The sequence below is a fragment of the Procambarus clarkii genome, chromosome 5 (assembly GCF_040958095.1).
Source record: "Procambarus clarkii isolate CNS0578487 chromosome 5, FALCON_Pclarkii_2.0, whole genome shotgun sequence".
Classification (NCBI taxonomy): Eukaryota; Metazoa; Arthropoda; class Malacostraca; order Decapoda; family Cambaridae; genus Procambarus; species Procambarus clarkii.
The window spans coordinates 17,341,155-17,355,022 of NC_091154.1; the positions used below are offsets into that span (position 1 = coordinate 17,341,155).

Here is a 13,868-nt window from a genome sequence, read left to right on the forward strand (position 1 = left end):
ACTAGGATACAGCCTGCACAGCAAACACACAACCTGCACTGCAACACTAGGATACAGCCTGCAAAGCAACACACAGCCTGCACAGCAACACACAGCCTGCACAGCAACACTAGGATACAGCCTGCAAAGCAACACACAGCCTGCACAGCAACACTAGGATACAGCCTGCACAGCAACACACAACCTGCACAGCAAACACTAGGATACAGCCTGCAAAGCAACACACAGCCTGCACAGCAACACACAGCCTGCATAGCAACACTAGGATACAGCCTGCACAGCAACACAGCCTGCACAGCAACACTAGGATACAGCCTGCACAGCAACACACAGCCTGCACAGCAACACCCAACTGTTATAATTAAGCGAGAGGAGAAACACAGGTGTAACCACATGGCCATTATTGACAACAGACTGGGACGTCACACCGGGTATAAGTGCCATGAATATAAACGTTACGTATCCTATAAACAATGAGCTTTGGCTCTTAACATTATTAATAATATATATAATCGTACATATTAATTATGAACCTAATCATAAATCAATTGATTTATGCACACCCTGAAACTAGCCACTAGCACGCACACCCTGAAACTAGCCACTAGCACGCACACCCTGAAACTAGCCACTAGCACGCACACCCTGAAACTAGCCACTAGCACGCACACCCTGAAACTAGCCACTAGCACGCACACCCTGAAACTAGCCACTAGCATGCACACCCTGAAACTAGCCACTAGCACGCACACCCTGAAACTAGCCACTAGCATGCACACCCTGAAACTAGCCACTAGCACGCACACCCTGAAACTAGCCACTAGCACGCACACCCTGAAACTAGCCACTAGCACGCACACCCTGAACTAGCCACTAGCACGCACACCCTGAAACTAGCCACTAGCACGCACACCCTGAAAACTAGCCACTAGCACGCACACCCTGAAACTAGCCACTAGCACGCACACCCTGAAACTAGCCACTAGCACGCACACCCTGAAACTAGCCACTAGCACGCACACCCTGAAACTAGCCACTAGCACGCACACCCTGAAACTAGCCACTAGCACGCACACCCTGAAACTAGCCACTAGCACGCACACCCTGAAACTAGCCACTAGCACGCACACCCTGAAACTAGCCACTAGCACGCACACCCTGAAACTAGCCACTAGCACGCACACCCTGAAACTAGCCACTAGCACGCACACCCTGAAACTAGCCACTAGCATGCACACCCTGAAACTAGCCACTAGCACGCACACCCTGAAACTAGCCACTAGCACGCACACCCTGAAACTAGCCACTAGCACGCACACCCTGAAACTAGCCACTAGCACGCACACCCTGAAACTAGCCACTAGCCACGCACACCCTGAAACTAGCCACTAGCACGCACACCCTGAAACTAGCCACTAGCACGCACACCCTGAAACTAGCCACTAGCATGCACACCCTGAAACTAGCCACTAGCACGCACACCCTGAAACTAGCCACTAGCACGCACACCCTGAAACTAGCCACTAGCACGCACAACCTGAAACTAGCCACTAGCACGCACACCCTGAAACTAGCCACTAGCACGCACACCCTGAAACTAGCCACTAGCACGCACACCCTGAAACTAGCCACTAGCACGCACACCCTGAAACTAGCCACTAGCACGCACACCCTGAAACTAGCCACTAGCACGCACACCCCTGAAACTAGCCACTAGCACGCACACCCTGAAACTAGCCACTAGCACGCACACCCTGAAACTAGCCACTAGCACGCACACCCTGAGACTAGCCACTAGCACGCACACCCTTGAAACTAGCCACTAGCACGCACACCCTGAAACTAGCCACTAGCACGCACACCCTGAAACTAGCCACTAGCACGCACACCCTGAAACTAGCCACTAGCACGCACACCCTGAAACTAGCCACTAGCACTGACACTCTGAAACTAGCCACTAGCATGCACACCCTGAAACTAGCCACTAGCACGCACACCCTGAAACTAGCCACTAGCACGCACACCCTGAAACTAGCCACTAGCACGCACACCCTGAAACTAGCCACTAGCACGCACACCCTGAAACTATCCACTAGCACGCACACCCTGAAACTAGCCACTAGCACGCACACCCTGAAACTAGCCACTAGCACGCACACCCTGAAACTAGCCACTAGCACGCACACCTGAAACTAGCCACTAGCACGCACACCCTGAAACTAGCCACTAGCACGCACACTCTGAAACTAGCCACTAGCACTGCACACCCTGAAACTAGCCACTAGCACGCACACCCTGAAACTAGCCACTAGCACGCACACCCTGAAACTATCCACTAGCACGCACACCCTGAAACTATCCACTAGCACGCACACCCTGAAACTATCCACTAGCACGCACACCCTGAAACTAGCCACTAGCACTGCACACCCTGAAACTAGCCACTAGCACTCACACTCTGAAACTAGCCACTAGCATGCACACCCTGAAACTAGCCACTAGCACGCACACCCTGAAACTAGCCACTAGCACGCACACCCTGAAACTAGCCACTAGCACGCACACCCTGAAACTAGCCACTAGCACGCACACCCTGAAACTAGCCACTAGCACGCACACCCTGAAACTAGCCACTAGCACGCACACCCTGAAACTAGCCACTAGCACGCACACCCTGAAACTAGCCACTAGCACGCACACCCTGAAACTAGCCACTAGCACGCACACCCTGAAACTAGCCACTAGCACGCACACCCTGAAACTAGCCACTAGCACGCACACCCTGAAACTAGCCACTAGCACGCACACCCTGAAACTAGCCACTAGCACTCACACTCTGAAACTAGCCACTAGCATGCACACCCTGAAACTAGCCACTAGCACGCACACCCTGAAACTAGCCACTAGCACGCACACCCTGAAACTAGCCACTAGCACGCACACCCTGAAACTAGCCACTAGCACGCACACCCTGAAACTAGCCACTAGCACGCACACCCTGAAACTAGCCACTAGCACGCACACCCTGAAACTAGCCACTAGCACGCACACCCTGAAACTAGCCACTAGCACGCACACCCTGAAACTAGCCACTAGCACGCACACCCTGAAACTAGCCACTAGCACGCACACCCTGAAACTAGCCACTAGCATGCACACCCTGAAACTAGCCACTAGCACGCACACCCTGAAACTATCCACTAGCACGCACACCCTGAAACTAGCCACTAGCACGCACACCCTGAAACTAGCCACTAGCACTCACACTCTGAAACTAGCCACTAGCATGCACACCCTGAAACTAGCCACTAGCACGCACACCCTGAAACTAGCCACTAGCACGCACACCCTGAAACTATCCACTAGCACGCACACCCTGAAACTATCCACTAGCACGCACACCCTGAAACTAGCCACTAGCATGCACACCCTGAAACTAGCCACTAGCACTCACACTCTGAAACTAGCCACTAGCATGCACACCCTGAAACTAGCCACTAGCACGCACACCCTGAAACTAGCCACTAGCACGCACACCCTGAAACTAGCCACTAGCACGCACACCCTGAAACTAGCCACTAGCACGCACACCCTGAAACTAGCCACTAGCACGCACACCCTGAAACTAGCCACTAGCACGCACACCCTGAAACTAGCCACTAGCACGCACACCCTGAAACTAGCCACTAGCACGCCACACCCTGAAACTAGCCACTAGCACGCACACCCTGAAACTATCCACTAGCACGCACACCCTGAAACTAGCCACTAGCACGCACACCCTGAAACTAGCCACTAGCACGCACACCCTGAAACTAGCCACTAGCACGCACACCCTGAAACTATCCACTAGCACGCACACCCTGAAACTAGCCACTAGCACGCACACCCTGAAACTAGCCACTAGCACTCACACTCTGAAACTAGCCACTAGCACGCACACCCTGAAACTAGCCACTAGCACGCACACCCTGAAACTAGCCACTAGCACGCACACCCTGAAACCCTGTGCGTTGTAGCGGCTTTACAAGAATGTAAAATCATCTTTGCTATGATGATTTTCTATACACTTAACCCCCAATGTACCTTCTTGTATATAAATAAAATAAATTAATAAATGAATAAATAAAATAAATAAATAAATCCAGGGTGACATTAATCCTAACAGCCACACTGCTACACCAAGCACAAGGCCCATGCTTCTGCGCAGGCAAGACAAGGCACATTGTAGTATGGCAGGCTCACAATCTTACCCGATATCTCTCTCTCTCTCTCCACTGTTATGAACATTGTATGGCTGCATGCTTTTTGTGTCTAGCATAACACCGTCAAGACGAACCAGACAAAACTGTTTACACTTCTAATGTCAACACACAAAAACAAAAGAACAGAGTGGTAAACCAGCGAGGACTTACAGGCAATTCTTGTATCTATTCCATGGGAGGATGATGACCTTCCTAAACCCACAAGACCAGGCAAAACGAGACTCGTCCGGAGCGAAGGCACATTTCCAGGACTCTCCACCAAGAGCGTAGTTGACGCCGTCACGCCCAGTGATCAACTCACCGATCACACGCGCCTCACCTGCAACAACAATCACAAGGTTTAAACTCACCTCAAGCCACCTACACACATACAAAATGATTCACAAACACAATGTTGGAATTCTAGATAGTGCTATGACGGCTGAGTCAGCAGCGGTCGAGATTCGTAGTCCTAAGGTTACGGGTTCGCTCCCAGGTGTAACAAATTGGGCAGTTTCTCTGACCCTGATGCCCCAGTTCACCTAGCAGTAAATAGTACCTGGGAGTTAGACAGCTGCTACGGGCTGCTTCCTGGGGGGGGGGGGGTAACAAAAGGAGGACATGATTGAGGACAGAGCCGTGGGGATGCTAAGTCCCGAAATCATCTCAAGATAGCTAGTACATACTATGCCTAAAGACACTAATACGGATTTTCACTTTCGGACAATGGCACAAGACTTAGGCACAACACACGAATGGAAAGAAAGGAAGATGACGATCACGTACACTGAAAAACATTGTCAATGCAGAATATAAGTGTATATTAAGTACATAATTATTCTTCTCATATGGCATTTAAAGCAAAGTCCACACACACAAACACCCCCCTCCCAACCCCACCCCCCACCCCCACACACACATACACCCTCCCCCCCATACACACCCCTCCCCGCCCCCTTCACACACCCTCCCCCCCCCACACAAATAACAATAAAACCCATGTTGCAAAGGCTAATAATAAACATTCATCAACATAATATCTGCTCCAAACTTGTCACATCTTGTGTTTACTCCTAAATGTTCACTGGACTGCCTGTAATGCGGCCCCAAGGAGTCTCCCCCCCCCTCCCCCTCCTCATCCACCCTCCCCCTCCCCCCACAGGTAGAGAATCTAAGCCCCCGTTAGAAATTAGGGAAACCAGAATTTAGATTTTTATAGTTTGCCTAGGTTTTAATGTGGAGCACGGAGACATCTCCCGTCACGCAGGGTGCAGTCTCACCTCCACAGATCTCCAGTAGCATCTATTGATACTGGTAATGGCTCAAAAGGGCCACCACTTACGGGCTATTCATGCCCGTGCCACCTTTTGGCTGGCTTAATCTTCATCAATCAATCTAATGTGGAGGACAGAACTTGGAGAATGTGGAGGACAGAACTTGGAGAATGTGGAGGACAGAACTTGGAGGATGTGGAGGACAGAACTTGGAGAATGAGGAGGGCAGAACTTGGAGAATGAGGAGGGCAGAACTTGGAGAATGAGGAGGGCAGAACTTGGAGAATGAGGAGGACAGAACTTGGAGGATGTGGAGGACAGAACTTGGAGGATGTGGAGGACAGAACTTGGAGGATGTGGAGGACAGAACTTGGAGGATGTGGAGGACAGAACTTGGAGGATGTGGAGGACAGAACTTGGAGGATGTGGAGGACAGAACTTGGAGGATGTGGAGGACAGAACTTGGAGGATGTGGAGGACAGAACTTGGAGGATGTGGAGGACAGAACTTGGAGAATGAGGAGGGCAGAACTTGGAGAATGAGGAGGGCAGAACTTGGAGAATGAGGAGGGCAGAACTTGGAGAATGAGGAGGGCAGAACTTGGAGAATGAGGAGGGCAGAACTTGGAGAATGAGGAGGGCAGAACTTGGAGAATGAGGAGGGCAGAACTTGGAGAATGAGGAGGGCAGAACTTGGAGAATGAGGAGGGCAGAACTTGGAGAATGAGGAGGGCAGAACTTGGAGAATGAGGAGGGCAGAACTTGGAGAATGAGGAGGGCAGAACTTGGAGAATGAGGAGGGCAGAACTTGGAGAATGAGGAGGGCAGAACTTGGAGAATGAGGAGGGCAGAACTTGGAGAATGAGGAGGGCAGAACTTGGAGAATGTGGAGGGCAGAACTTGGAGAATGTGGAGGGCAGAACTTGGAGAATGTGGAGGGCAGAACTTGGAGAATGTGGAGGGCAGAACTTGGAGAATGTGGAGGAGAGAACTTGGAGAATGTGGAGGACAGAACTTGGAGAATGTGGAGGGACAGAACTTGGAGAATGTGGAGGACAGAACTTGGAGAATGTGGAGGACAGAACTTGGAGAATGTGGAGGACAGAACTTGGAGAATGTAGGAGGACAGAACTTGGAGAATGTGGAGGGAGCAGCTCAACTCATCAGCGGACTTATAGACAAAGACGACGACCCCAACGATGGTAGTACTATATGCCCAAGACCCTACCTGGTAGTACGTGCCCAAGACCCTACCTGGTAGTACGTGCCCAAGACCCTACCTGGTAGTACGTGCCCAAGACCCTACCTGGTAGTACGTGCCCAAGACCCTACCTGGTAGTACGTGCCCAAGACCCTACCTGGTAGTACGTGCCCAAGACCCTACCTGGTAGTACGTGCCCAAGACCCTACCTGGTAGTACGTGCCCAAGACCCTACCTGGTAGTACGTGCCCAAGACCCTACCTGGTAGTACGTGCCCAAGACCCTACCTGGTAGTACGTGCCCAAGACCCTACCTGGTAGTACGTGCCCAAGACCCTACCTGGTAGTACGTGCCCAAGACCCTACCTGGTAGTACATGCCCAAGACCCTACCTGGTAGTACGTGCCCAAGACCCTACCTGGTAGTACGTGCCCAAGACCCTACCTGGTAGTACGTGCCCAAGACCCTACCTGGTAGTACGTGCCCAAGACCCTACCTGGTAGTACGTGCCCAAGACCCTACCTGGTAGTACGTGCCCAAGACCCTACCTGGTAGTACGTGCCCAAGACCCTACCTGGTAGTACGTGCCCAAGACCCTACCTGGTAGTACGTGCCCAAGACCCTACCTGGTAGTACGTGCCCAAGACCCTACCTGGTAGTACATGCCCAAGACCCTACCTGGTAGTACGTGCCCAAGACCCTACCTGGTAGTACGTGCCCAAGACCCTACCTGGTAGTACGTGCCCAAGACCCTACCTGGTAGTACGTGCCCAAGACCCTACCTGGTAGTACGTGCCCAAGACCCTACCTGGTAGTACGTGCCCAAGACCCTACCTGGTAGTACATGCCCAAGACCCTACCTGGTAGTACGTGCCCAAGACCCTACCTGGTAGTGCGTGCCCAAGACCCTACCTGGTAGTACATGCCCAAGACCCTACCTGGTAGTACGTGCCCAAGACCCTACCTGGTAGTGCGTGCCCAAGACCCTACCTGGTAGTACATGCCCAAGACCCTACCTGGTAGTACATGCCCAAGACCCTACCTGGTAGTACGTGCCCAAGACCCTACCTGGTAGTGCGTGCCCAAGACCCTACCTGGTAGTACATGCCCAAGACCCTACCTGGTAGTACATGCCCAAGACCCTACCTGGTAGTACGTGCCCAAGACCCTACCTGGTAGTACTGAAGCTGGGACTACAGGAGCTGGGACTACAGAAGCTGGGACTACAGAAGATGGGACTACAGAAGCTGGGACTACAGGAGCTGGGACTAGAGAAGCTGGGACTACAGAAGCTCGTACTACAGAAGCTGGGACTACAGGAGCTGGGACTACAGAAGCTGGTACTACAGAAGCTGGGACTACAGAAGCTGGGACTACAGAAGCTGGGACTACAGAAGCTGGGACTACAGAAGCTGGGACTACAGAAGCTCGTACTACAGAAGCTGGGACTACAGGAGCTGGGACTACAGGAGCTGGGACTACAGAAGCTGGGACTACAGAAGCTCGTACTACAGAAGCTGGGACTACAGAAGCTGGGACTACAGGACCTGGGACTACAGAAGCTGGGACTACAGAAGCTGGGACTACAGAAGCTGGGACTACAGAAGCTGGGACTACAGAAGCTCGTACTACAGAAGCTGGGACTACAGAAGCTGGGACTACAGAAGCTGGGACTACAGAAGCTCGTACTACAGAAGCTGGGACTACAGGAGCTGGGACTACAGAAGCTCGTACTACAGAAGCTGGGACTACAGAAGCTGGGACTACAGAAGCTCGTACTACAGAAGCTGGGACTACAGGAGCTGGGACTACAGAAGCTCGTACTACAGAAGCTGGGACTACAGAAGCTGGGACTACAGAAGCTGGGACTACAGAAGCTGGGACTACAGAAGCTGGGACTACAGAAGCTGGGACTACAGGACCTGGGACTACAGAAGCTCAATTTTTTAACATGCAAAACCCCGGAGTCAAAGATGGAAATTATGGGTAAACTTTATTGAATTTTACGAGGTCACCAAAATAATGCACCATAGGTAACCTGCATCTTCCTACACTACCAGAAACCTTCGATACAGTCGCCCCAGAGGAGAACAACACAGGCTGGACCAGCAGGGACAACACCAAACATATTGGGACTGGGTATAAGAGGACCTGACTGGCAGGTCCCAAGTACCAGTGTTGGGGTGGTGATGGTACTCGACCAGTGTTGGGTGGTGATGGTACAGTACCAGTGTTGGGGTGGTGATGGTACAGTACCAGTGTTGGGGTGGTGATGGTACAGTACCAGTGTTGGGGTGGTGATGGTACTCGACCAGTGTTGGGGTGGTGATGGTACTCGACCAGTGTTGGGGTGGTGATGGTACTCGACCAGGGTTGGGGTGGTGATGGTACAGTACCAGTGTTGGGGTGGTGATGGTACAGTACCAGTGTTGGGGTGGTGATGGTACAGTGACCAGTGTTGGGGTGGTGATGGTACAGTACCAGTGTTGGGGTGGTGATGGTACTCGACCAGTGTTGGGGTGGTGATGGTACTCGACCAGTGTTGGGGTGGTGATGGTACTCGACCAGGGTTGGGGTGGTGATGGTACTCGACCAGTGTTGGGGTGGTGATGGTACAGTACCAGTGTTGGGGTGGTGATGGTACAGTACCAGTGTTGGGGTGGTGATGGTACAGTACCAGTGTTGGGGTGGTGATGGTACAGTACCAGTGTTGGGGTGGTGATGGTACAGTACCAGTGTTGGGGTGGTGATGGTACAGTACCAGTGTTGGGTGGTGATGGTACAGTACCAGTGTTGGGGTGGTGATGGTACAGTACCAGTGTTGGGGTGGTGATGGTACAGTACCAGTGTTGGGGTGGTGATGGTACAGTACCAGTGTTGGGGTGGTGATGGTACAGTACCAGTGTTGGGGTGGTGATGGTACTCGACCAGTGTTGGGGTGGTGATGGTACTCGACCAGTGTTGGGGTGGTGATGGTACAGTACCAGTGTTGGGGTGGTGATGGTACTCGACCAGTGTTGGGGTGGTAATGGTACTCGACCAGTGTTGGGGTGGTGATGGTAGTCGACCAGTGTTGGGGTGGTGATGGTAGTCGACCAGTGTTGGGGTGGTGATGGTAGTCGACCAGTGTTGGGGGTGGTGATGGTAGTCGACCAGTGTTGGGGTGGTGATGGTACAGTACCAGTGTTGGGGTGGTGATGGTACAGTACCAGTGTTGGGGTGGTGATGGTAGTCGACCAGTGTTGGGGTGGTGATGGTAGTCGACCAGTGTTGGGGTGGTGATGGTACTCGACCAGTGTTGGGGTGGTGATGGTAGTCGACCAGTGTTGGGGTGGTGATGGTACTCGACCAGTGTTGGGGTGGTGATGGTAGTCGACCAGTGTTGGGGTGGTGATGGTAGTCGACCAGTGTTGGGGTGGTGATGGTAGTCGACCAGTGTTGGGGTGGTGATGGTAGTCGACCAGTGTTGGGGTGGTGATGGTACAGTACCAGTGTTGGGGTGGTGATGGTACAGTACCAGTGTTGGGGTGGTGATGGCACTCGACCAGTGTTGGGGTGGTGATGGTAGTCGACCAGTTTTGGGGTGGTGATGGTCCTCGACCAGTGTTGGGGTGGTGATGGTAGTCGACCAGTGTTGGGGTGGTGATGGTAGTCGACCAGTGTTCGGGTGGTGATGGTAGTCGACCAGTGTTGGGGTGGTGATGGTAGTCGACCAGTGTTGGGGTGGTGATGGTAGTCGACCAGTGTTGGGGTGGTGATGGTACTCGACCAGTGTTGGGGTGGTGATGGTACTCGACCAGTGTTGGGGTGGTGATGGTAGTCGACCAGTGTTGGGGTGGTGATGGTAGTCGACCAGTGTTGGGGTGGTGATGGTAGTCGACCAGTGTTGGGGTGGTGATGGTAGTCGACCAGTGTTGGGGTGGTGATGGTACTCGACCAGTGTTGGGGTGGTGATGGTACTCGACCAGTGTTGGGGTGGTGATGGTACTCGACCAGTGTTGGGGTGGTGATGGTAGTCGACCAGTGTTGGGGTGGTGATGGTAGTCGACCAGTGTTGGTGTGGTGATGGTAGTCGACCAGTGTTGGGGTGGTGATGGTACTCGACCAGTGTTGGGGTGGTGATGGTAGTCGACCAGTGTTGGGGTGGTGATGCTAGTCGACCAGTGTTGGGGTGGTGATGCTAGTCGACCAGTGTTGGGGTGGTGATGCTAGTCGACCAGTGTTGGGGTGGTGATGGTACTCGACCAGTGTTGGGGTGGTGATGGTAGTCGACCAGTGTTGGGGTGGTGATGGTAGTCGACCAGTGTTGGGGTGGTGATGGTACTCGACCAGTGTTGGGGTGGTGATGGTACTCAACCAGTGTTGGGGGGTGATGGTAGTCGACCAGTGTTGGGGTGGTGATGGTACTCGACCAGTGTTGGGGTGGTGATGGTAGTCGACCAGTGTTGGGGTGGTGATGGTACAGTACCAGTGTTGGGGTGGTGATGGTAGTCGACCAGTGTTGGGGTGGTGATGGTACAGTACCAGTGTTGGGGTGGTGATGGTACTCGACCAGTGTTGGGGTGGTGATGGTACAGTACCAGTGTTGGGGTGGTGATGGTACTCGACCAGTGTTGGGGTGGTGATGGTACTCGACCAGTGTTGGGGTGGTGATGGTACTCGACCAGTGTTGGGGTGGTGATGGTACAGTACCAGTGTTGGGGTGGTGATGGTACAGTACCAGTGTTGGGGTGGTGATGGTACAGTACCAGTGTTGGGGTGGTGATGGTACTCGACCAGTGTTGGGGTGGTGATGGTACTCGACCAGTGTTGGGGTGGTGATGGTACTCGACCAGTGTTGGGGTGGTGATGGTACTCGACCAGTGTTGGGGTGGTGATGGTACAGTCGACCAGTGTTGGGGTGGTGATGGTAGTCGACCAGTGTTGGGGTGGTGATGGTAGTCGACCAGTGTTGGGGTGGTGATGGTACTCGACCAGTGTTGGGGTGGTGATGGTACAGTACCAGTGTTGGGGTGGTGATGGTACTCGACCAGTGTTGGGGTGGTGATGGTACTCGACCAGTGTTGGGGTGGTGATGGTACGTCGACCAGTGTTGGGGTGGTGATGGTAGTCGACCAGTGTTGGGGTGGTGATGGTAGTCGACCAGTGTTGGGGTGGTGATGGTAGTCGACCAGTGTTGGGGTGGTGATGGTAGTCGACCAGTGTTGGGGTGGTGATGGTAGTCGACCAGTGTTGGGGTGGTGATGGTAGTCGACCAGTGTTGGGGTGGTGATGGTACTCGACCAGTGTTGGGGTGGTGATGGTAGTCGACCAGTGTTGGGGTGGTGATGGGGTAGCTCGACCAGTGTTGGGGTGGTGATGGTAGTCGACCAGTGTTGGGGTGGTGATGGTAGCTCGACCAGTGTTGGGGTGGTGATGGTACTCGACCAGTGTTGGGGTGGTGATGGTACTCGACCAGTGTTGGGGTGGTGATGGTACTCGACCAGTGTTGGGGTGGTGATGGTAGTCGACCAGTGTTGGGGTGGTGATGGTACTCGACCAGTGTTGGGGTGGTGATGGTACTCGACCAGTGTTGGGGTGGTGATGGTACTCGACCAGTGTTGGGGTGGTGATGGTACAGTACCAGTGTTGGGTGGTGATGGTACCTCGACCAGTGTTGGGGTGGTGATGGTACTCGACCAGTGGTTGGGGTGGTGATGGTACTCGACCAGTGTTGGGGTGGTGATGGTACTCGACCAGTGGTTGGGGTGGTGATGGTACGTACCAGTGTTGGGGTGGTGATGGTACTCGACCAGTGTTGGGGTGGTGATGGTACTCGACCAGTGTTGGGGTGGTGATGGTACTCGACCAGTGTTGGGGTGGTGATGGTACTCGACCAGTGTTGGGGTGGTGATGGTACTCGACCAGTGTTGGGGTGGTGATGGTACTCGACAAGTGTTGGGGTGGTGATGGTACTCGACCAGTGTTTGGGGTGGTGATGGTACAATACCAGTGTTGGGGGTGGTGATGGTACTCAGTACCAGTGTTGGGGTGGTGATGGTACTCGACCAGTGTTTGGGGTGGTGATGGTACTCGACCAGTGTTGGGGTGGTGATTGTACTCGACCAGTGTTGGGGTGGTGATGGTACTCGACCAGTGTTGGGGTGGTGATGGTACAGTACCAGTGTTGGGGTGGTGATGGTACTCGACCAGTGTTGGGGTGGTGATGGTACTCGACCAGTGTTGGGGTGGTGATGGTACAGTACCAGTGTTGGGGTGGTGATGGTACTCGACCAGTGTTGGGGTGGTGATGGTACTCGACCAGTGTTGGGGTGGTGATGGTACAGTACCAGTGTTGGGGTGGTGATGGTACTCGACCAGTGTTGGGGTGGTGATGGTACTCGACCAGTGTTGGGGTGGTGATGGTACAGTACCAGGTTGGGGTGGTGATGGTACCGTACCAGTGTTGGGGTGGTGATGGTACTCGACCAGTGTTGGGGTGGTGATGGTACTCGTACCAGTGTTGGGGTGGTGATGGTACATCGACCAGTGTTGGGGTGGTGATGGTACTCGACCAGTGTTGGGGTGGTGATGGGTACAGTACCAGTGTTGGGGTGGTGATGGTACTCGACCAGTGTTGGGGGTGGTGATGGTACTCGACCAGTGTTGGGGTGGTGATGGTACTCGACCAGTGTTTGGGGTGGTGATGGTACTCGACCAGTGTTGGGGTGGTGATGGTACTCGACCAGTGTTGGGGTGGTGATGGGTACTCGACCAGTGTTGGGGTGGTGATGGTACAGTACCAGTGTTGGGGTGGTGATGGTACTCGACCAGTGTTGGGGTGGTGATGGTACGTCGACCAGTGTTGGGGTGGTGATGGTACTCGACCAGTGTTGGGGTGGTGATGGTACTCGACCAGTGTTGGGGGTGGTGATGGTACTCGACCAGTGTTGGGGTGGTGATGGTACTCGAACCAGTGTTGGGGTGGTGATGGTACTCGACCAGTGTTGGGGTGGTGATGGTACTCGACCAGTGTTGGGGTGGTGATGGTACTCGACCAGTGTTGGGGGTGGTGATGGTACTCGACCAGTGTTGGGGTGGTGATGGTACTCGACCAGTGTTGGGGTGGTGATGGTACTCGACCAGTGTTGGGGTGGTGATGGTACTCGACC

At 53.5% G+C, this 13,868-nt stretch overlaps 2 protein-coding genes across 2 annotated transcripts in view; one reads left to right on the top strand and one right to left on the bottom strand.

Moving 5' to 3' along the window:
- LOC123763861 (WD repeat and SOCS box-containing protein 1) overlaps positions 1–4,642 on the bottom strand; it is a gene marked incomplete at its 5' end in the record, with an annotated part of 102,780 nt that extends 98,138 nt beyond the window's left edge. Inside the window, one exon of the mRNA XM_069302837.1 lies at positions 4,416–4,642. Coding sequence (XP_069158938.1) covers positions 4,416–4,642 — 227 coding nt within the window. The remainder of the gene's footprint in view (positions 1–4,415) is intronic.
- Positions 4,643–7,847: 3,205 nt separating this feature from the next.
- On the top strand, positions 7,848–8,717 carry LOC138351199 (uncharacterized). Its single transcript, XM_069302843.1, has one exon. It carries the CDS (start codon positions 7,848–7,850, stop codon positions 8,715–8,717), a length of 870 nt encoding a protein of 289 aa, XP_069158944.1.
- The last annotated feature ends 5,151 nt before the right edge of the window (positions 8,718–13,868 follow it).

What these genes read in the sequence shown, in the direction of transcription:
- LOC138351199 (XM_069302843.1), top strand. Translation starts at nt 7,848, where the DNA reads ATGCCCAAGACCCTACCTGGTAGTACGTGCCCAAGACCCTACCTGGTA.